General features: G+C 58.0%; 1 protein-coding gene across 6 annotated transcripts in view; it reads right to left on the bottom strand.

Annotated features, from left to right (window-relative positions):
* Positions 1-22,690, bottom strand: part of LOC125118207 (uncharacterized) — a 41,556-nt gene extending 18,866 nt beyond the window's left edge. The window contains exons 1-4 of one of the 6 annotated variants that reach the window (XR_007132798.1): positions 9,461-9,989; positions 9,292-9,374; positions 8,885-8,961; positions 2,137-2,213 (exon numbers count right to left, since the gene is read on the bottom strand). Coding sequence is in view for 1 of the 6 variants with exons in the window: in XM_047764374.1 (XP_047620330.1) it covers positions 2,137-2,213; positions 3,441-3,839 (476 nt within the window). In the remaining 5 variants the exon portion in view is untranslated. The other 5 variants (XR_007132799.1, XR_007132796.1, XR_007132797.1 and 2 more) reach the window with 5 other exon arrangements.
* Positions 22,691-23,375: the final 685 nt, after the last annotated feature.

The following is a 23,375-nucleotide window of genomic DNA, read 5'->3' as shown; positions in this document are numbered from 1 at the left end:
GAGCGTGAGGGTGAGGGTGAGGGTGAGGGTGAGCGAGCGCCAGTCCCAGCGCCAGCGCCAGCGCCAGCGCCAGCGCCAGAGCGGCTTCAGAGGCCCTGGGCCCGCCCAGGCCAAGGCTGCTCTGCCTTCCAGGGGAAGGGGCGAGCCGCCAAGCGCCCGCAGCTCCCCAGCCCAGGGCCCAGGCTCCTTCTGAGCAGCTTCCTCTAGCCCCGCCCAGACATGGCGGCCACCAGGGTGGCCCGAGACTCCACTTCCTGTGCCCCACGGGCCGGGCGCCCGGACCATGGGCCTCGTCCCGGTGCCCGGGGCCGGTCTCTGGAGCTCCCACGGCCCCTCCGGGCCTTGGGCCACGCTTCCCGCCCCTTCCCCGGCGGAGCTCTGGACAGACTTCCCCGGGACACAGTCCCCGGTCCCCGACCGCAGGCCCCTGTCACTCCTCCCCAGGAAGGGACAGTCCAGAGTTTGCAGGACTGGCGGAGCCATTCCTCTGGATGGCGGTATTGCACCAGAAATGGCAACCTGCCCTTCCCCCCCACACCCCAAAAGTCCTCTCCCTCCGCCCTTTGCGCAGAGAAAAAAAAGAAAGAAAGAAAAAAAAAGGACCCAGAAAAACAGAAAAGGAGCCAAGGAAAGGAAAAGAGAAGCAAGGCCATCTCCTGTCCAACTGGGCAAAAGCAAGGCCGCTCATCATCGTGGCCACCTCAGAGGGCTGCACCTCCAAGGCTGGCACTCCACATCCTGTGGATCCTTCGCCCTGTGGGGGCCTCCTAGCCTGCCTTTCTTTACCACAAGAAAGCCATGACGATGAGTGCCCTTGCCTCATTCTCCCCAAGGCAGGGGGCAGGGAGCCCTTGGTAGTCCTACACGAAAGCCACACGGGGGAGGGAGAGATGGGCCTGGTCCTCACAGCCAAAGGTTCCTTTCGGGGCCCTCCCGCTCAGGGCCCAGGGCCCAGGGCCCAGGGCCTAGACCGAGGATCTGACCTCACGCCCAGAGCGAGCTCCCCGTGAAGGGCCCTTGGGATGGCCAAACACGCCCCTCTCGAAGGCAGAGCTGCCCGCAGAAGTGCCACTCTGCCCCTTGCTCGCAACCAAGAGCCGCAAACCCGTGTCCGACCGCGCTAAGCCACGGTGCCACACGCTCACCGGCCCGCCTGGAGAAGCCCTGGATGACCCCGAGCCAGGGCAGGAGGCGGCATCCTCCTCGCGGCAAGACTGTTTCAAGAGGACACAGCAGGAAGAGGAAAGAAACAGAGACAGAAAGAAAACACCAGCTCTGGCTGCTGGCCGCGCGCACACCCGCGTGACATTTCCACACGGGAGAAAGGAAGCACACCTTCCTGGAGGCTTCTCACTTCCAAGTTCCTCCGTTTGTCAAGAGTCAAGACTTGGGGAGCACAAGGAGATCCCCAGCGGGCTGCCCCGATGTGCACGCCCCCACCGCCCCGTCCCAAAGGTCCACGCCGCCCGGCAGGCGCACCCTCCGAACGACCCCGCCAAGAGCAGGTTCCCAAGGCCTTCCGGGCTTGGTCAAAGGCCATGGTGGAGAGGGCTGGGCCCAAGAGCGATCAGGAGAGGATGGGAGGAACAGGCGGAAAGGGCTCCACTCGAAGCCAAGGGGGGCCGAAGGCCTAAGAGGCCCGGCTCTCCGCAAAGCGTCTCCGACCACCGGCCCTCGCGGCCGGGCCGGGCCGGGCCGGGCCGGTCCTGCTGCGTCTCGTGGCTGAGGTGGGGAGCTGAACGATCGCGACACTGGCAGCTGGCTTCACAGAAGCCGGAGCCCGAACCGGAGCCCGAACCGGGTCCCGGCCTAATCCCTTTCCAATCCGCCCGGTCCCCCAGGACACTGACCTCAAATTCCAGGTACTGAGCGCCTAGGGTAACGCACACAGACGAGCTAGATGCTCGTCCACACATCTCCTTCTTCCGGCTCCGCAAGCGGGACCTGGCCCGAGAGCCTCTGCTATCAAGCCGGAAGACTCCGGCACGGTACGCCGGTGGCCCCGTGCCACGGACCTACCTTGGGAGTCTCCCCTTCTTGAGGCTTGCTGATCCACCAGAACCACTGACCTTTTCCTGTGATGAAATAAACCCTTTTGGAAGAGGAGAAGGAAGAGAACAAAGGGCACTCACTCACCCAGAACACCAGCGCCTAGACATGACCGACGTCCCCGACTTCCCTTCTCCTCCTCTCCTTCCACTCTGCCTGACACCCTGCAACGAGAGAGCCGAGCACGCTGCACTCAGCGTGGAACCGCCACGGTGCTGCTTAACACGGAGCCGCGCCCTCCCCCCTCCCGCCGCCCAGACACACACACACACACACACACACACACACACACACACACACACACGCGCGCGCGCGCGCACCCGCAATCACCCACCCCTCCCCAATCCAGGCAACCTCCGGAGTGCCTCTGGTTCCTGTTCACACCAGCTCCCCAAGTCAACCAAAACTTCCCAGTAAAGCACAGGGTGAAAAATCAACTCCACTCGCCCTTTGGAAATTGCTCGGATGCCACCCCAGCCCGTGAGACAGAGGCAGTTCTTACAGAAAGAAGCGTGTCGGGTGAAACCTTGAGGATACCTTCCCCTACAGTCTCTTTCTGGTGGGAACCGCAGCCATCACCTTGGCCTGTGGAGGCCCAGAGCTTGCTTCCTCGGCTCTCTACCCGCCCCCCCCCCCCCCCCCCCCACCCCCCACCCCCGCCCCACGGCTACCTCCAGATTATCTTGGCAGGGGCGAGGGCGCGTGGCCTCCACCCCGCCTGGAAAGACAGGGCCTCCACTGACCAGCAGCTCTCATGACCCGCGGGTAAACGGGCACCGACTTGTCTCCTCTCGGGCCGCACACAGATCCACCGCACTGACTCTCCGGGGGTGAGGGCACCTGCCCTGGGACGCGGCCGAGGTAACATCGAGCCTACTGCTTTCCTCTGGGCAAACGCTGACGCCCGACCAACGTACCCGGGCCACGCACACCCGCACCTTGGCAACCCGGACCCCGTGCCCCGTGCCCCGCGCCCCCTCATAGCCAGCTCCGTCAAAGACGCAGGAGGAAGAGGAGAGGACAGGCGAGAAGCCCAGCGTCCAAAGAGAAGGGCACAGCCGACATACCCTACACTCCTGCTCTCAGGCACAGACCAGGGCACCCTACCCTGAGGAGCTGTCAGAAAAGAAATGGACAGGACCGAGACCCAGCAGGACGGGGCGTCCCCTCTGCACAGACGCGCCGAGGCCGGGGGAACCTGTAACGCTGTGAGAGCAGCCACATGCACAAGAGCCTCTACCACTCCCTGAGCCTGTGCGGGGCGCGGCCCAAACGGACACGGGCCTCTGGGTCTTGCCTGCTGCCACCCGCATTCAACCCCGGAAGCATTCGCGCACAACCACCACGCAGGGTGCCCGCTGCGGACGGGGGTTTGGAAGGCAGCGGGACACCTTGGGAGCTGCCGTCTTGCGACACGGTGAGGGCTTCTTGGGCTTTGGCCGGGAGGAAGGGCTCTCCACGGTGGCACCTCCAAGGCGGTGACGGGGGAAAACTACGAGAGAAAGGACACTCGCCCCCTGTATGTTAAATAACGGGTACACGTTCAGTAACACCCAGATCGACGTAAGCTCCACATGTGATGCACGGGCACGGGCACCCACACGCCGACACGGGCACACGTGAAGGAACGAACCGACCAAAGAGTGGGGGTCGGGGTGTGGTCTGAGGCTAGAGTACAGACCCGCTCCCAGGGGGCGCTCCCTAGATGGGTCTCCTGAACACATGGCCCTCACCAAGGTCATCTTGTCTGTGGGGATGGAGGGAGCCACTGGCATCTGCACCTGTCCCATGGACTCCAAACCACTAACACACAGAGGCCAGAACAGGCCTGCCCCAGCCCCACCTCCAGCAGCAGCAGCAGCAGCAGCAGCAGCAGCAGCAGCAGCAGCAGCAGCAGCAGCAGCTGCAGCAGCAGCAGCAGCAGCAGCTACCCCGGGGAACTCAATGGCAGAGTGAATGCCTGAGACCCCCGGAGGTGAGCAGGGCCCATCCACCCCAGCTCCCTGGGTCCCGGTGGGCTCCTTCTACTGCCACAGTGGCTTTGACTCTCTCAGGGCCTGGCTCCTGAGCCCTGAAGGCCCTTCACGAAGCCCGCCGACTTAGCTGGATGAGAGCCCCAGAGAGGCAGCCGTGCAAGAAGAGGAGGAGAGACCCAGGTCCTCGGGCCACCTCTAGCTCTGAGTCAAGGTCCCCAAGGAGATAGGATCCTGCCCGAGAAGACCCCTATGCAAGCAAGCATACTGCTCCCCAAGTATGCAGGCATCACAGGGGTCCCCGGTCGGTGGCCAGGAAACGTGGACTCAAGACTCCTAGAGAGATGTGTGGAGACGACCGACCCACGGATGCGCGTATCCCTGTGGCTGTCTCCAGGCGTACATGCATGGGTCCTACTGCCCACAAGCAGCCCCCAAAGGAAGAGACACCACCTCCCCCAACACCCCAGCAGCGCCAGCCCCCGCTCAGAGGGCCTGGAGGGCTCTTGGGCCTCCCTGGGCCTTTTTTGACCCGCAAAGGGCGGAGGGAGAAGCCGAGCTCGCAAGGATGGCCGGGATTTCTGGAGCAACAGTGCCATCAAGCGGAAGCGGTTTGAGCAGGGCCTCCAGGCCCCGCCTGTGCTGCCAAGGGGAAGGCCTGCGCGGCATGGGAGGACGGGTGGGTCTGGGGCACTGCGAGGACTCCCTGGCCGCCGGGGCACGCCTCCAGAGCAGGTGTGGCAGCGACACGCGGTGGGCCGGGGCCGACGCCGGGCTCGCCGGCCCACCGAGGAGCCCCTGGCTGCCAGGCCCGCACCCTTGGGGGCGTGGCACGGGCGGCCGCCATTGTCCAGGAACTAGCTACGCTGGAGCTCCCACCCCAGGGCACCCGGCCCGAGGATCCCCGCTCCGCTTGCAGGGCGAGGTCGGCCAGTGGGGTCCCTGGGGTCTCAGGGCCACGGGAGACCCAGGACCCAAGGCGGCGGGGGCGGGGGCGGGGGCGTTGTCCCGGCGGAGCCCCACCGCCCCCGGCCCAGCCGACGTGGACAAGGGGGGGGGAAAGGGGGAGAAGGCGGCCGCCCAGGCAGGGGCAGCAACTGCTGGCACAGCGGAGAGTTCCCCGACGAGTGTTCGGTCCCGGACCCAGACAAGGAAGAGCAGCGCAGGTGCACTGCACGTTCCCGCTGGCGCTGCCTGGAGTGCCCCGGGTGCTTTGCGCTCGTTACTTTTGCCCACGCCAGAGGGAGTCTGGGTCCCGGACCCCGCGAGGCCCCTTCCCGGCCCACGTGACACTGGGTATCCAGAACCCCTCGGGATGGCGTGGAACTGGGCCCAGGCCGGTACCCTGAGATGGACCATCACGGGCCACAGCCAAGGGGGCGGGGGGTGGGGGTGGGGGTGGGGTGGATTGTCCCGGTCCGGTTTCCGCAATCGGTGCGGGGGCGCGCGGGTGGGGGGCCGCGGGAACGTTGTGCAGCCAGAGGTCGCCCTACTCAGCGGCCTCCCTCCCCGTGGAGGACCCGGGTCCTCTTGTTTGGTTCTGGGGAAGACCCCTGGGCCGTCTCACACGGCGTCCTGGTTCTTCGGCAGGTGCAGCCGCTGGCCCTGGCCCGAGGGGCACAAGTGAGACACACACCCCGCCCCCGTCCCGGGGCCAGGGACCAGTCACGACCACGTAGGTCAGGACCTGGCCCCAAGGAAAGACTCGGCCCACGGGAGCCCAGCTGACAACATCTCCGGCCACCCACAAGCGTGCAACGAAGGGGCAGGGAGCGAGTTTCCACACCCTGCCAGGAGGGGTGAGGGCAAGGGGGTATGTGTGCAGGGAGGGGTCCAGCCTGGAGACCTGCTCCCAGTTCGAAGCCCCCCCCCAGTCCCCAACGGCCGCCCGAACCCTACCACCAATCCAGCCTTGCCCGCGCCGCCACGTCCACCCCCACCCCCCTCACCACCGCCGGCCACTGCCCGGCCAAAGCCCAGGCAATTAAGCGCTGGGCAAAGGGCAGGAACGAGCCAACCCGGAGCTCACTCCACAAGTGGCCTATCGGGACTGTCGGGGACCAGAAGGCGCGGCCCTGCGCCCAGGAGTACACGATGCACCTCGTTCCTGGCCCTGGCGGACGAGCTGCATGAGGTGGCGGTGGTCGTGCGGGACAGGGGGAGGGCGAGGTGTTTCTCTCAGTGCAACAGAGGTGAGCTTCAGGCAGCATCCTCAGGCCTCCACTCGACCCCCGGGCTGGGCGGCAGGGGCAAGCACGGGGTTGAGGCCTGGAGAGCCGCGGCTGAGTGGAAGCCGGGGCCGTTCCTTCCCATCGCTGCAGTGAGAGGCCCAGAGCCTCTTGGGGACAGAAGCCCAAGCCCGCAAGCCCAGGGCCCCGGGGGTCCGCTCGGCTCCGCTCCTCTCCCCTCCTCTCTCAGACGTGGGTCCGGGAGCCCTGTGGACAGAATCCCGGAGACCCCGGGAGCTGCCTTTCCGACTCGGGCCCAGGGCTCCTTCTGAGGCGGCTCCCTGGTCCCGGGAGGGGCCCTTCCCTTCTGGACTGGGACCTCCGGCCTTTGCTGGGCCTCGGGCCCCTTTGGCACAGGGTCCCCAGGCTCCCCATGCCATCTCTGAGCTGGACAGGAAGGAGTCACTGGAGCTCGCCTCTGCCGCTGCAGCCAATGGCAGCAGAAGCCCAGCTGCCCGCGGTGGTCTCCGGCTGGGCCCCACCCGTGAGCGTGAGCGTGAGCGTGAGGGTGAGGGTGAGGGTGAGGGTGAGCGAGCGCCAGTCCCAGCGCCAGCGCCAGCGCCAGCGCCAGCGCCAGAGCGGCTTCAGAGGCCCTGGGCCCGCCCAGGCCAAGGCTGCTCTGCCTTCCAGGGGAAGGGGCGAGCCGCCAAGCGCCCGCAGCTCCCCAGCCCAGGGCCCAGGCTCCTTCTGAGCAGCTTCCTCTAGCCCCGCCCAGACATGGCGGCCACCAGGGTGGCCCGAGACTCCACTTCCTGTGCCCCACGGGCCGGGCGCCCGGACCATGGGCCTCGTCCCGGTGCCCGGGGCCGGTCTCTGGAGCTCCCACGGCCCCTCCGGGCCTTGGGCCACGCTTCCCGCCCCTTCCCCGGCGGAGCTCTGGACAGACTTCCCCGGGACACAGTCCCCGGTCCCCGACCGCAGGCCCCTGTCACTCCTCCCCAGGAAGGGACAGTCCAGAGTTTGCAGGACTGGCGGAGCCATTCCTCTGGATGGCGGTATTGCACCAGAAATGGCAACCTGCCCTTCCCCCCCACACCCCAAAAGTCCTCTCCCTCCGCCCTTTGCGCAGAGAAAAAAAAGAAAGAAAGAAAAAAAAAGGACCCAGAAAAACAGAAAAGGAGCCAAGGAAAGGAAAAGAGAAGCAAGGCCATCTCCTGTCCAACTGGGCAAAAGCAAGGCCGCTCATCATCGTGGCCACCTCAGAGGGCTGCACCTCCAAGGCTGGCACTCCACATCCTGTGGATCCTTCGCCCTGTGGGGGCCTCCTAGCCTGCCTTTCTTTACCACAAGAAAGCCATGACGATGAGTGCCCTTGCCTCATTCTCCCCAAGGCAGGGGGCAGGGAGCCCTTGGTAGTCCTACACGAAAGCCACACGGGGGAGGGAGAGATGGGCCTGGTCCTCACAGCCAAAGGTTCCTTTCGGGGCCCTCCCGCTCAGGGCCCAGGGCCCAGGGCCCAGGGCCTAGACCGAGGATCTGACCTCACGCCCAGAGCGAGCTCCCCGTGAAGGGCCCTTGGGATGGCCAAACACGCCCCTCTCGAAGGCAGAGCTGCCCGCAGAAGTGCCACTCTGCCCCTTGCTCGCAACCAAGAGCCGCAAACCCGTGTCCGACCGCGCTAAGCCACGGTGCCACACGCTCACCGGCCCGCCTGGAGAAGCCCTGGATGACCCCGAGCCAGGGCAGGAGGCGGCATCCTCCTCGCGGCAAGACTGTTTCAAGAGGACACAGCAGGAAGAGGAAAGAAACAGAGACAGAAAGAAAACACCAGCTCTGGCTGCTGGCCGCGCGCACACCCGCGTGACATTTCCACACGGGAGAAAGGAAGCACACCTTCCTGGAGGCTTCTCACTTCCAAGTTCCTCCGTTTGTCAAGAGTCAAGACTTGGGGAGCACAAGGAGATCCCCAGCGGGCTGCCCCGATGTGCACGCCCCCACCGCCCCGTCCCAAAGGTCCACGCCGCCCGGCAGGCGCACCCTCCGAACGACCCCGCCAAGAGCAGGTTCCCAAGGCCTTCCGGGCTTGGTCAAAGGCCATGGTGGAGAGGGCTGGGCCCAAGAGCGATCAGGAGAGGATGGGAGGAACAGGCGGAAAGGGCTCCACTCGAAGCCAAGGGGGGCCGAAGGCCTAAGAGGCCCGGCTCTCCGCAAAGCGTCTCCGACCACCGGCCCTCGCGGCCGGGCCGGGCCGGGCCGGGCCGGTCCTGCTGCGTCTCGTGGCTGAGGTGGGGAGCTGAACGATCGCGACACTGGCAGCTGGCTTCACAGAAGCCGGAGCCCGAACCGGAGCCCGAACCGGGTCCCGGCCTAATCCCTTTCCAATCCGCCCGGTCCCCCAGGACACTGACCTCAAATTCCAGGTACTGAGCGCCTAGGGTAACGCACACAGACGAGCTAGATGCTCGTCCACACATCTCCTTCTTCCGGCTCCGCAAGCGGGACCTGGCCCGAGAGCCTCTGCTATCAAGCCGGAAGACTCCGGCACGGTACGCCGGTGGCCCCGTGCCACGGACCTACCTTGGGAGTCTCCCCTTCTTGAGGCTTGCTGATCCACCAGAACCACTGACCTTTTCCTGTGATGAAATAAACCCTTTTGGAAGAGGAGAAGGAAGAGAACAAAGGGCACTCACTCACCCAGAACACCAGCGCCTAGACATGACCGACGTCCCCGACTTCCCTTCTCCTCCTCTCCTTCCACTCTGCCTGACACCCTGCAACGAGAGAGCCGAGCACGCTGCACTCAGCGTGGAACCGCCACGGTGCTGCTTAACACGGAGCCGCGCCCTCCCCCCTCCCGCCGCCCAGACACACACACACACACACACACACACACACACACACGCGCGCGCGCGCGCGCACCCGCAATCACCCACCCCTCCCCAATCCAGGCAACCTCCGGAGTGCCTCTGGTTCCTGTTCACACCAGCTCCCCAAGTCAACCAAAACTTCCCAGTAAAGCACAGGGTGAAAAATCAACTCCACTCGCCCTTTGGAAATTGCTCGGATGCCACCCCAGCCCGTGAGACAGAGGCAGTTCTTACAGAAAGAAGCGTGTCGGGTGAAACCTTGAGGATACCTTCCCCTACAGTCTCTTTCTGGTGGGAACCGCAGCCATCACCTTGGCCTGTGGAGGCCCAGAGCTTGCTTCCTCGGCTCTCTACCCGCCCCCCCCCCCCCCCCCCCCACCCCCCACCCCCGCCCCACGGCTACCTCCAGATTATCTTGGCAGGGGCGAGGGCGCGTGGCCTCCACCCCGCCTGGAAAGACAGGGCCTCCACTGACCAGCAGCTCTCATGACCCGCGGGTAAACGGGCACCGACTTGTCTCCTCTCGGGCCGCACACAGATCCACCGCACTGACTCTCCGGGGGTGAGGGCACCTGCCCTGGGACGCGGCCGAGGTAACATCGAGCCTACTGCTTTCCTCTGGGCAAACGCTGACGCCCGACCAACGTACCCGGGCCACGCACACCCGCACCTTGGCAACCCGGACCCCGTGCCCCGTGCCCCGCGCCCCCTCATAGCCAGCTCCGTCAAAGACGCAGGAGGAAGAGGAGAGGACAGGCGAGAAGCCCAGCGTCCAAAGAGAAGGGCACAGCCGACATACCCTACACTCCTGCTCTCAGGCACAGACCAGGGCACCCTACCCTGAGGAGCTGTCAGAAAAGAAATGGACAGGACCGAGACCCAGCAGGACGGGGCGTCCCCTCTGCACAGACGCGCCGAGGCCGGGGGAAGCCTGTAACGCTGTGAGAGCAGCCACATGCACAAGAGCCTCTACCACTCCCTGAGCCTGTGCGGGGCGCGGCCCAAACTGGACACGGGCCTCTGGGTCTTGCCTGCTGCCACCCGCATTCAACCCCGGAAGCATTCGCGCACAACCACCACGCAGGGTGCCCGCTGCGGACGGGGGTTTGGAAGGCAGCGGGACACCTTGGGAGCTGCCGTCTTGCGACACGGTGAGGGCTTCTTGGGCTTTGGCCGGGAGGAAGGGCTCTCCACGGTGGCACCTCCAAGGCGGTGACGGGGGAAAACTACGAGAGAAAGGACACTCGCCCCCTGTATGTTAAATAACGGGTACACGTTCAGTAACACCCAGATCGACGTAAGCTCCACATGTGATGCACGGGCACGGGCACCCACACGCCGACACGGGCACACGTGAAGGAACGAACCGACCAAAGAGTGGGGGTCGGGGTGTGGTCTGAGGCTAGAGTACAGACCCACTCCCAGGGGGCGCTCCCTAGATGGGTCTCCTGAACACATGGCCCTCACCAAGGTCATCTTGTCTGTGGGGATGGAGGGAGCCACTGGCATCTGCACCTGTCCCATGGACTCCAAACCACTAACACACAGAGGCCAGAACAGGCCTGCCCCAGCCCCACCTCCAGCAGCAGCAGCAGCAGCAGCAGCAGCAGCAGCAGCAGCAGCAGCAGCAGCAGCAGCAGCAGCTGCAGCAGCAGCAGCAGCTACCCCGGGGAACTCAATGGCAGAGTGAATGCCTGAGACCCCCGGAGGTGAGCAGGGCCCATCCACCCCAGCTCCCTGGGTCCCGGTGGGCTCCTTCTACTGCCACAGTGGCTTTGACTCTCTCAGGGCCTGGCTCCTGAGCCCTGAAGGCCCTTCACGAAGCCCGCCGACTTAGCTGGATGAGAGCCCCAGAGAGGCAGCCGTGCAAGAAGAGGAGGAGAGACCCAGGTCCTCGGGCCACCTCTAGCTCTGAGTCAAGGTCCCCAAGGAGATAGGATCCTGCCCGAGAAGACCCCTATGCAAGCAAGCATACTGCTCCCCAAGTATGCAGGCATCACAGGGGTCCCCGGTCGGTGGCCAGGAAACGTGGACTCAAGACTCCTAGAGAGATGTGTGGAGACGACCGACCCACGGATGCGCGTATCCCTGTGGCTGTCTCCAGGCGTACATGCATGGGTCCTACTGCCCACAAGCAGCCCCCAAAGGAAGAGACACCACCTCCCCCAACACCCCAGCAGCAGCGCCAGCCCCCGCTCAGAGGGCCTGGAGGGCTCTTGGGCCTCCCTGGGCCTTTTTTGACCCGCAAAGGGCGGAGGGAGAAGCCGAGCTCGCAAGGATGGCCGGGATTTCTGGAGCAACAGTGCCATCAAGCGGAAGCGGTTTGAGCAGGGCCTCCAGGCCCCGCCTGTGCTGCCAAGGGGAAGGCCTGCGCGGCATGGGAGGACGGGTGGGTCTGGGGCACTGCGAGGACTCCCTGGCCGCCGGGGCACGCCTCCAGAGCAGGTGTGGCAGCGACACGCGGTGGGCCGGGGCCGACGCCGGGCTCGCCGGCCCACCGAGGAGCCCCTGGCTGCCAGGCCCGCACCCTTGGGGGCGTGGCACGGGCGGCCGCCATTGTCCAGGAACTAGCTACGCTGGAGCTCCCACCCCAGGGCACCCGGCCCGAGGATCCCCGCTCCGCTTGCAGGGCGAGGTCGGCCAGTGGGGTCCCTGGGGTCTCAGGGCCACGGGAGACCCAGGACCCAAGGCGGCGGGGGCGGGGGGCGTTGTCCCGGCGGAGCCCCACCGCCCCCGGCCCAGCCGACGTGGACAAGGGGGGGGGAAAGGGGGAGAAGGCGGCCGCCCAGGCAGGGGCAGCAACTGCTGGCACAGCGGAGAGTTCCCCGACGAGTGTTCGGTCCCGGACCCAGACAAGGAAGAGCAGCGCAGGTGCACTGCACGTTCCCGCTGGCGCTGCCTGGAGTGCCCCGGGTGCTTTGCGCTCGTTACTTTTGCCCACGCCAGAGGGAGTCTGGGTCCCGGACCCCGCGAGGCCCCTTCCCGGCCCACGTGACACTGGGTATCCAGAACCCCTCGGGATGGTGTGGAACTGGGCCCAGGCCGGTACCCTGAGATGGACCATCACGGGCCACAGCCAAGGGGGCGGGGGGTGGGGGTGGGGGTGGGGTGGATTGTCCCGGTCCGGTTTCCGCAATCGGTGCGGGGGCGCGCGGGTGGGGGGCCGCGGGAACGTTGTGCAGCCAGAGGTCGCCCTACTCAGCGGCCTCCCTCCCCGTGGAGGACCCGGGTCCTCTTGTTTGGTTCTGGGGAAGACCCCTGGGCCGTCTCACACGGCGTCCTGGTTCTTCGGCAGGTGCAGCCGCTGGCCCTGGCCCGAGGGGCACAAGTGAGACACACACCCCGCCCCCGTCCCGGGGCCAGGGACCAGTCACGACCACGTAGGTCAGGACCTGGCCCCAAGGAAAGACTCGGCCCACGGGAGCCCAGCTGACAACATCTCCGGCCACCCACAAGCGTGCAACGAAGGGGCAGGGAGCGAGTTTCCACACCCTGCCAGGAGGGGTGAGGGCAAGGGGGTATGTGTGCAGGGAGGGGTCCAGCCTGGAGACCTGCTCCCAGTTCGAAGCCCCCCCCCAGTCCCCAACGGCCGCCCGAACCCTACCACCAATCCAGCCTTGCCCGCGCCGCCACGTCCACCCCCACCCCCCTCACCACCGCCGGCCACTGCCCGGCCAAAGCCCAGGCAATTAAGCGCTGGGCAAAGGGCAGGAACGAGCCAACCCGGAGCTCACTCCACAAGTGGCCTATCGGGACTGTCGGGGACCAGAAGGCGCGGCCCTGCGCCCAGGAGTACACGATGCACCTCGTTCCTGGCCCTGGCGGACGAGCTGCATGAGGTGGCGGTGGTCGTGTGGGACAGGGGGAGGGCGAGGTGTTTCTCTCAGTGCAACAGAGGTGAGCTTCAGGCAGCATCCTCAGGCCTCCACTCGACCCCCGGGCTGGGCGGCAGGGGCAAGCACGGGGTTGAGGCCTGGAGAGCCGCGGCTGAGTGGAAGCCGGGGCCGTTCCTTCCCATCGCTGCAGTGAGAGGCCCAGAGCCTCTTGGGGACAGAAGCCCAAGCCCGCAAGCCCAGGGCCCCGGGGGTCCGCTCGGCTCCGCTCCTCTCCCCTCCTCTCTCAGACGTGGGTCCGGGAGCCCTGTGGACAGAATCCCGGAGACCTCGGGAGCTGCCTTTCCGACTCGGGCCCAGGGCTCCTTCTGAGGCGGCTCCCTGGTCCCGGGAGGGGCCCTTCCCTTCTGGACTGGGACCTCCGGCCTTTGCTGGGCCTCGGGCCCCTTTGGCACAGGGTCCCCAGGCTCCCCATGCCATCTCTGAGCTGGACAGGAAGGAGTCACTGGAGCTCGCCTCTGCCGCTGCAGCCAATGGCAGCAGAAGCCCAGCTGCCCGCGGTGGTCTCCGGCTGGGCCCCACCCGTGAGCGTGAGCGTGAGCGTGAGGGTGAGGGTGAGGGTGAGCGAGCGCCAGTCCCAGTCCCAGCGCCAGCGCCAGCGCCAGCGCCAGAGCGGCTTCAGAGGCCCTGGGCCCGCCCAGGCCAAGGCTGCTCTGCCTTCCAGGGGAAGGGGCGAGCCGCCAAGCGCCCGCAGCTCCCCAGCCCAGGGCCCAGGCTCCTTCTGAGCAGCTTCCTCTAGCCCCGCCCAGACATGGCGGCCACCAGGGTGGCCCGAGACTCCACTTCCTGTGCCCCACGGGCCGGGCGCCCGGACCATGGGCCTCGTCCCGGTGCCCGGGGCCGGTCTCTGGAGCTCCCACGGCCCCTCCGGGCCTTGGGCCACGCTTCCCGCCCCTTCCCCGGCGGAGCTCTGGACAGACTTCCCCGGGACACAGTCCCCGGTCCCCGACTGCAGGCCCCTGTCACTCCTCCCCAGGAAGGGACAGTCCAGAGTTTGCAGGACTGGCGGAGCCATTCCTCTGGATGGCGGTATTGCACCAGAAATGGCAACCTGCCCTTCCCCCCCACACCCCAAAAGTCCTCTCCCTCCGCCCTTTGCGCAGAGAAAAAAAAGAAAGAAAGAAAAAAAAAGGACCCAGAAAAACAGAAAAGGAGCCAAGGAAAGGAAAAGAGAAGCAAGGCCATCTCCTGTCCAACTGGGCAAAAGCAAGGCCGCTCATCATCGTGGCCACCTCAGAGGGCTGCACCTCCAAGGCTGGCACTCCACATCCTGTGGATCCTTCGCCCCGTGGGGGCCTCCTAGCCTGACTTCACCACAAGAAAGACATGGCTCCCTATCCCGGCAACCCAGCAGCAAGGCTGCTGTTGTGTCTTAGCATCAGGGTCTTCTACTTTTTGAGAAACTTCCTTATCTCGAGGCTTTGGTCAGGTTGACCCAAGTAGTATTGGTTCACATTCACCTGCCGTTTTTTTTTGAGAATGTGGCAAATCTTTCGTTCCAATACTATCATCCTGTAGAAATTGTTTACGGTACAGTAGTGGTGTGTCATCATTTACATGTGAGGTATTAAGCTAGTAATTAGCCACGAATGCAATTACGTCGACTCCTAAATATATGTGTCCTCGTTTTTGTTTCGAGTTCAATCTCTCAGTCATTTCCTCAGAAGGCTGTAATGAAAAACACTTTTGATACGTGTAATATTTTGATTATTTCTGTGTTCCACTTTGGGGCTTTTCAAGTGAAGTCGTGATCCTTCGTTCTTGTGTCTAACCAGTGGCACACATGACACAATGAACACTTTACTAAGATTCCTAGTACAGGTTCGGAATCCACCTTGTTTTGTCAAATAGAGGGGGGAAAACATCCTCTGGGTATTTAAGGAACACACTCTCCAGGTAAAGGTATTTGAAGACAATATAGTCAGAATGAAATTCATTCTGTTGCTGACTCCATGTCTGATTTCCCCAGCAGCACCCACATTATTCTGCTTGCCAGCAGCACCCACATTATTCTGCTTGGGAATATTCAGCTACATCATGTTTTCTTTTAGTTTTCCTTTGGGTCACATATTAATACATTGCTCCAGGGCTTAATCTCTAAAATATACAAACAACTTATACAACTCAACAGCAAAAAAGCCAACAACCCAGGAGTTCCCGTCGTGGCGCAGTGGTGAACGACTCCGACTAGGAACCATGAGGTTGCAGGTTTGATGCCTGGCCTTGCTCAGAGGATTAAGGATCTGGCGTTGCCGTGAGCTGTGGTGTAGGTTGCAGACGCGGCTCAGATCCCGCGTTGCTGTGGCTCTGGCGTAGGCCGGCGGCTGCAGCTCCGATTCGACCCCTAGCCTGGGAACCTCCATATGCCACGGGAACGGCCCTAGGAAAGACAAAAAATTAAAAAATAAATTTAAAAAGCCGACAACCCAATGGAAAAATGGGCAAAAGACCTGAACAGACATTTCTCCAAGGAAGATATACAGATAGCCAATAAGCACATGAAAAAAATTCTCATCATCACTGATTCTTAGAGAAATGCAAATCAAAACTACCATGAGGTACCACCTCACACCAGTGAGAATGGCCATCATTAATAAGTCCACAAATAACAAATGCTGGAAAGGGTGTGGAGAAAAGGGAACCCTCCTGCGCTGTTGGGGAGAAGGTAAATTGGTACAACCACTCTGGAAAACAGTATGGAGGGACCTCAGAAAACTCTACATAGAACTACCATATGACCCAGCAATTCCACTCGTGGGCATATATCAGGACAAAACTTTCCTTGGAAAAGACACATGCACCCGCATGTTCACTGCAGCACTATTCACAATAGCCAAGACATGGAAACCACCTAAATGTCCATCGACAGATGATTGGCTTAAGAGGATGTGGTATATATACACTGTGGAATACTACTCAGCCATAAAAAGAACAAAATCATGCCATCTGCAGCAACATGGATGGAACTAGAGACTCTCATACTAAGTGAAGTCAGAAAGAGAAAGGCAAATACCATAGGACGTCACTTCTATCTGGAATCTAATATATGGCACAAATGAACCTTTCCACAGAAAAGTAAATCATGGACTTGGGAGAACAGACTTGTGGTTGCCGAGGGGGAGGGAGTGGGATGGATGGGGAACTTGGGGTTAACAGATGCAGACTATTGCCTTTGCAATGGATAAGCAATGAGATCCTGCTGTGTAGCACTGGGAACTATATCTAGTCACTTATGATGCAGCATGATAATGTGAGAAAACAGAATGTATACATGTATGTGTAACTGGGTCACCTTGCTCTACAGAAAATTGACAGAACACTGCAAATTAGCAATAATGGAAAGAATAAAAACCATTTTATATATGTGTGTGTGTGTGTGTGTACACACACACACACTTATACAGCCCCAAATATAGGCCTGATGTTACTGAAGGCTGTTAGAAAAAAATTTAAATCTACTGAGAGGCATCAAAGAAAATTCCAAAGAACCTCCACCTCATGCCTTGGGCCTCGAAAGAAAGGTAAGTCATAATTTTGTTATCCTGTTTGTTCTCAAAGGACTATCTCATGCCCAAAAGTAAACAAACATTTAGGTGGAAGGTGAATGCCTGTTTCTACCTCAGTCTGCGTGTGCACCAGCATAAAGGTATACTTTTATACACACAGATATTTCTTTCTTGTTCCATACTGAATGAGACTCATCAAACTTCAACTCTTCAGGGACCTTTCTGCTTTTCCCCTTGTAAGGAGCACACATTTCTCCCCAAGGATTCAGGTTCATAAGGACCACCATCTCATCCTTTCTACAGCACGAAGTATATATGCCCTCCCACCGCTGAATAACCAGACATCCTACTATTAACCTCTAGAGGGTCTTTTTGGTTTCTTCCTACTTTTCAACTCCACAAACCTTGGCTGAACGATACCCTCTTGGACAACATTCCTCTGCTCACTTGTCAATGTAATTCTTTTCCCTGTTTACAGACAAGCAATAAAATCAACAAAAATTTTCATGTGCTTTCAATTTGGGGATCAGTTTTGCCAAATAGTTTTCCAAGAGACATATCCCTAAATGCATCCCACCTGCCCAGATATGGCCAGTCTTTTTCATCGAGGTCAGTACGTTATTTTGCCTGTCTCCTCAGCTAAGGTAGGTGGGATGGAGTCCAACTAATCAGTCCAGAGCCTCATGGATGCTTGGGCTCTTATCAGGTTGAAAAAGCACTTTTTAATGCCATGCTTTGAACTAGACTCCAATTTTCAAACATTTTAACAATATATTTCTGTTTAGTTCTCATCAGCAAGTAAGAGCCGTCTACCATCAAGGTGCCAATAGAAACCATAAAGGCCTTGAAGAAAATGACTAGCATTGTGCAGCCCCTAGTTTGAAGACAGCCACTGTTTATCGCTTTTTATACTAGGTCTTGAAAGGGTGACAGAGGTGAATTACACCTAGAGTTTTATTTTGACCCTCTTACATAAATTCTGGTTCACAGGCTCCAACAGTACCCTTTAGCCCATGTTGTTACGTACAACTAAGGGTGTCCATGCCCCTTTTAAATTCATCAATTGAGAGCGACATCATCCTCTGGAGTCACTAGATTAAGGTCTCTTGCCCGCACTCCTTATCTGCAATAGTCAAGCCAGCTCGTGCTCCATGGCTTCCAGTTATATTACCAAGATCCCTTTGTTTGGAAAGATAATCTGGGACCTCAGATTATCAGGTGGGAGGTCTCCTCTATCTTCATCATGTCACAGTGTGAACTCTGGTCAAAAAGGCTCACTGAGACCACCATGCTCACAGTATTGCAGTAGAGACTACATGAGACCGTGGGTCAAATAGATCCTTATGGACTGTGCTCAGCAAATAAGAAGGTCTCATTTTTCTCACAAAACATTAGCTTTCAGAAACTTTGCAATTTCATAAGTGTACACAAAGAACTGGAAATGCAAAGGTTTCAGCACCTTCCAATGAGGGATAAAAAAAAAAATGTATGAACTATATTTGCAACTTGAGAAAAACAAAACACTTCAGGGAAATTGATTTGTAACTTTTTACTCAACTTTTACCCACCCAATGCTTGAAAATCCATCACTCAGAGGTGCATGCGTACATGCTTCAAAAATCTTTCACCTTTCCTAAAGTTGATAAGGATCAAATGGAAAATATTTCTACCATCCACTGACACCTATAAAGTCAACCAAATTCTTAACAATCGAGGGCTCTATTTTTTCAGCCCGATTACATGGACAAATTTTCTGTTACTAAATAGAATGGAAGAATTTACAGTACTAACGATGAAAGATTATTTGCATGCTTAGGAATAATCTAACAAAAACATGAGAAACCTACATGAGAAGAACTTTAAAAGGGTCCCGAAAGACAGAAAAGTAGACTTAAGAGTTAAGATGTACTATATTCTTGAATAAAGAACATCAGGAATTCCTGTCGTGGCGCAGTGGTTAACGAATCCGACTAGGAACCATGAGGTTGCAGGTTCGATCCCTGCCCTTGCTCAGTGGGTTAAGGATCCGGCGTTGCCGTGAGCTGTGGTGTAGGTTGCAGACGCGGCTCGGATCCCGCGTTGCTGTGGCTCTGGCTTAGGCTGGGGACTACAGCTCCGATTCGACCCCTAGCCTGGGAACCTCCATGTGCCTCGGGAGTGGCCCAAGAAATAGCAAAAAAGACAAAAAAAAAAAAAAAGAACACTCAACCTCTTGAATATGTTAATTCATTGGCTAATTAATTAAGCTATTCTAATTCCAAGGAAAATCCCAAAAGGCTTCTGAAGGCTCTGTTGTTGTTTTCCATTGTTCATAAAGGACAATAAAATAGGGAGGAATATCCAAGAGAGTTCTAACAATGAATAGCCATGTGGAGGGATGACTCGCTCTACCACACACATGGCAAAACACAAAATCCAAGAACAGACCCCAAAACACACAAGAACTTAGTATATGACAAGGAAGTCTCCCAAGTCAGTAGGGCTAAAGACAGACTGGGACAAAGGGGTGCCTATCTAGGAAAGGTTCTTAGTTCCACACTTTTACACAATAAACCAAGATAAACTCTACATGGATCCAAGAATTAAACGTATGACGAACGGGATCATGCAACTACTAAAAAAGCATGGGCTTACATCATGATGGAAGAAAATATGAGAAAAGGAATGTATATGTATGGATGACTGGGTCACTTTCCTGTACAGCAGAATCTGGCTTAACATTGTAAATCAACTATACCTTAATTTTTAAAAAAATTAGTGAGAAAAAGAAAGCATGGGATGATTCCTTTATAACAGGGAAAGCCATTCTACCTTTGACTCAAAATCCATCAAAGGAATACGGATAAATACGAATAGATAAAATCCACCATGTTAAAAAAACTTCATAACCAAAGTCAGAAAAGTAGGAAAAAATGACAAGTAGGAAAAAATATTTTCAGCTCCCATCACTAGTCTTCCTACTACATAAAACACAAGCTCTAGATATCATTTTAGAGTAAGAACCCAATAGAAAAAGACATCAACAGTCCACAGAGAAACATAAAAGGACCCTAAATACACAAAAAGATTCCTGACCCACACATGAGGCAAATTTATCCAAAAATTGCACTGTTGTACACTTTCTTACATATCCTGGATTTCCAAACATGACCTGCCCTTCTGAGGGGCCTGCATTACCTGCTGTTTCTTGCCCAGTCTTCGATCTGGCTCATTTTAAGTGGTCCCAGTCATTACTTGCTATTTTCTTGCAATGTTTGTTCTACACCTACAGAGAACCAAATGCCATCTCACAGGCAGATGCTTTTACACAGCGTGGAGCCAATCATTTCATGCCCTTTACCCCCCCAAACGGGTATGATCCCAGAGCAAACAGAGGGCAATCCCTTAGATAAAAATCCCTGCTGGAGTTCCTGCTGTGGCACAGTGGGTGAAGAATCCAACTGCAGTGGCTCGGGTCTCTGCAGCAGCACAGGTTCTATCCCCAGCCTGGCCCAATGGGTTAAAGGATTCGGTGCTGCCACAGCTGTGGCTGGGATTCAATCCCTGGCCCAGGCTTCCATATGTTGCAGGTGCGGACACACACACATTCCCTGCTCTCTCATGCCATCAAATCTTCTCTGCAAAACTTGCTTGATTTGTTAGCTTTTACATTTTAGAAGACCAAACTTCTGCTTCAGCATCAATAGGAGGAAACACATGCATGCCTGCATGTGTGTGTATGCGCACACACACCCACCCTTAACACTAAGAAATATCCAGCATAAATGTATCTTCTTTCTTTTCGAACTTTTTTGTCTACATCTAATCGTGACTATCTTGTATTACCTTTGATAACTTGTTTAACTTCTTTAAAAGGCCTGTTTCTTTCACTGATAATCATCCTCCTTTCAGATCCTATTGTATAAAACTGTCAAAAGATAAAAACTCAAACCATCCGTATTCCTATCACTTGGGGAGAGCCCCTGAAAATTTGGGGACTTGTTCTTCCATGTGGTTCAATGCATACTTAGAAAAAGACCTATAATAATTTCAGGTCAAAAATTCTTTTCTGGAGTTCCCGTCATGGGTCAGCGGAAACGAATCTGACTAGCATCCATGAGGACGCAGGTTCCCACCCCTGGCCTCGCACAGTGGGTTAAAGGAGCCGGCAGAGCCGTGAGCTGTGGTGTAGGTCAAAGACGCGGCTTGGATCTGGTGTTGCTGTGGCGTAGGCCAGCGGCTACAGCTGATTCGATCCCTAGACTGGGACCCTCCGTAGGCCACGGGTGCAGTCCTAAACAACCCCCCTACAAAAAAAAAAAAATAATAATTCTTTTCTAAGCCCTGTGCTATACGGTAACCATCATTTCCTTCAAAAAATTTTACGCGTAAGAGTCCTAATTGGGGAGTTTCCGCTGTGGTAATGTGGGTTAAGGATCAGACACGGCCCCAGCTGTGGCTCAGATTCAGTCCCTGGCCAGGGAACTTCCACAGGCAGCCACTTAAAAAAAAAAAAAAATTTTTTTTAATTGAAAAAAAGAATCAGGAATTCCTCTTACAGCTCAGCAGGTTAAGAATCCAACATAGTGTCCATGAAAATGCGGGTTTGATCCCTGGCCTTGCTCTGTGGGTTAAGGATCTGGCTTTGCAGCAGGCAAAGGATCTGGTGTGGCTGTGGCATAGGCCGGCAACAGTAGCTCCAATGTGACTCCTAGCCCGGGAACTTCCATATGTTGCAGGTGTGGCCCTAAAAAAAAAAAAAAAAAAAAAAAAAAAGAATCATAACTGAAATTCCTCTTTTGTCTAAAAAAAAGTTAGGCACACAGATGTGGTTAAAACATAGCCTTGGTGAAGAGCCTTCACCAAATTCCACTCCCTAGTAGTAACCACTAGCAACAGCGTGGTTGATTAACCTGCATTTTTTTTTTTAAACCAGGTATAAATGACCAAGAGGACATAAGTACCTGGATATACTTGCAGCAGACAAATGCAGGTGCATAAAGCAAACTTCTGTCCTTTGTTCATGTCTATAAATGTAATTATATACCCTACTTTTTTTTTTTTTTTCAGGTTTCTCCAGGGACTGAACAGGATGTGACATTTCTCATAAACAACCAAACGTGGGTAGAACGGAATTTTCGCATTTCTGGCTGTTACCAAGTAGGCACCCTTTAACGAGTTGAAATACAAGAGGTCTGTGGCTAATAGCAAGACTTTAAAAAAAATAGTTTTAAATACCCAAGGAAATGTGAGAAGTTGGGTTTCTTCATCTATTCTTCATTCAGGTCGTTTTCCCTCTTAAAATTCAGCCCCCTGCTAAGTTTCAAATCGCGAGGGGCACGAACCACTTGTGGAAATTAACCCTTGTCTCATAAGACCCATCACTCCCTTAAAATAACGCGGATGGCATCTCCTCTTGTTCTCGTGCAACCCATCATGTAAACCTGGTTTCACTTAAATAAACAGGCAACTTACAGGGCGGAACAGTTTCTCGGCCAGTCACTGGCAATGCGTTTCTTGGAAAATCTTCTGAAAGGTGTGTCAGAAAAAGTAGCGGACTTGAGCCCAACACCGACCAGGACGGACACCTACTCTTCCCTCAGTCCCTGGGAGCGACACACTTCTTCCACGGAAAAATGTCACTTCTCTAGGGATACATTCCGGGGAGCTCAGCCCCTGTCGGCAGCGCACTCAATCCCACCTGACCAAGCAGACCTTCTTGCCGCCACGTAAATGCCGGGGAAAGGGAGAAGGAACCGGCGGCCCTCCGCTCTCCTGCCCGCCGAGCCCTCGGGCCACAGGGACCCGCTTCCAGGCCTACCGACGGGGAAGCCCGAAGGGTTATCTACCTGAACGCTCTCCCTACTGGCGCCTGGGTACCGAGCACTCGGGCGGCGGTACAATCCCAGCGCCCACGCGCAGCCAGCCTCGCCTAAACGCCAGACCCCGGCCCGGCCCACGCGCCTCCCCGAGCCACCGTCGGCCTACGTCGCACGCCGGGCACCGGCTACCCAGACGCCGGTGGACCGGGAAGGTCCCCTGGGCCAGAAAGGCTGCCGGACGGAGCCCAGCCCCCGGCCCTGCGTCGCCCCGCGTCAGGGAAAGGAAGGGAAAGACAACGAAGGAGGCGGAGGGGACCCACCTGGCGGAGGCCACGCGCTGGCGTGAAACACCGGGCCGGCTCCCATCTTCGCGCGGGGGCCGGCGGGACTCGACTGCGCCCCCCGCCCACGCCTGCCGTAAAGCAGCGCCGGCTGGCGCCCGGATAGACCCCACCCCTCCCCCCGTCGTCCGCGTCTCCTCAGAGACGCCCCGGAGAAGATGCGCTGCGCCGGGAGAGGAAGGAGGGGTTGGCTCCGCCCAGGGGCGGGGTGGGACCGCCTCAGTTGGTCCCAGGGGCAGGGAGGTGGGAGAGGTGAGCTCGACACTGTCGGGGTGGCAGCCTCTCCTCGTTTGCCCTCTCTCCTCCGAGAACCTGTTAGTCCCGCTTGCGGGGGTCGCGGCCGGCAAGAAAACAAATGATGAATGTGAAGGAACAGTGACACGGAATTTTTACCATTCACCAGTCGCAAAACTGTTTAGAGGGAAAAAGTTTAAGTAAGTACACTTTCCAACGATGTTTCAAGTCTGTGTCATTCATATGCTTGAGCTTATCAATACTTGAACAGCTGCCTCCTCAGGTGAGAGGCAGATTCCCAAGAGCAGACCCTCCCTGCGCCCCGTCACCTCCCGTTCTCTGCCAAGGACCTGCCAGGGGGCGAGCGCCTCTTAAGCGCTGCTTCCCCCGGCGTCGTGCTGGGTCCCAAAGAGTCACAGCAACTCGCAGGCTTCTTCTCCTACCTGACGGGGGCCTTGGTTTATTTTTCCCTCTTGAATAAAGGAACGCGCTTCTCTAGCGAAATAAGGTTCACATGATGGACACACGTGTAGCAATAGAGAG

Source organism: Phacochoerus africanus, chromosome X (assembly GCF_016906955.1).
Source record: "Phacochoerus africanus isolate WHEZ1 chromosome X, ROS_Pafr_v1, whole genome shotgun sequence".
NCBI classification, from domain to species: Eukaryota; Metazoa; Chordata; class Mammalia; order Artiodactyla; family Suidae; genus Phacochoerus; species Phacochoerus africanus.
This window is presented reverse-complemented; position numbering and strand designations above follow the sequence as displayed.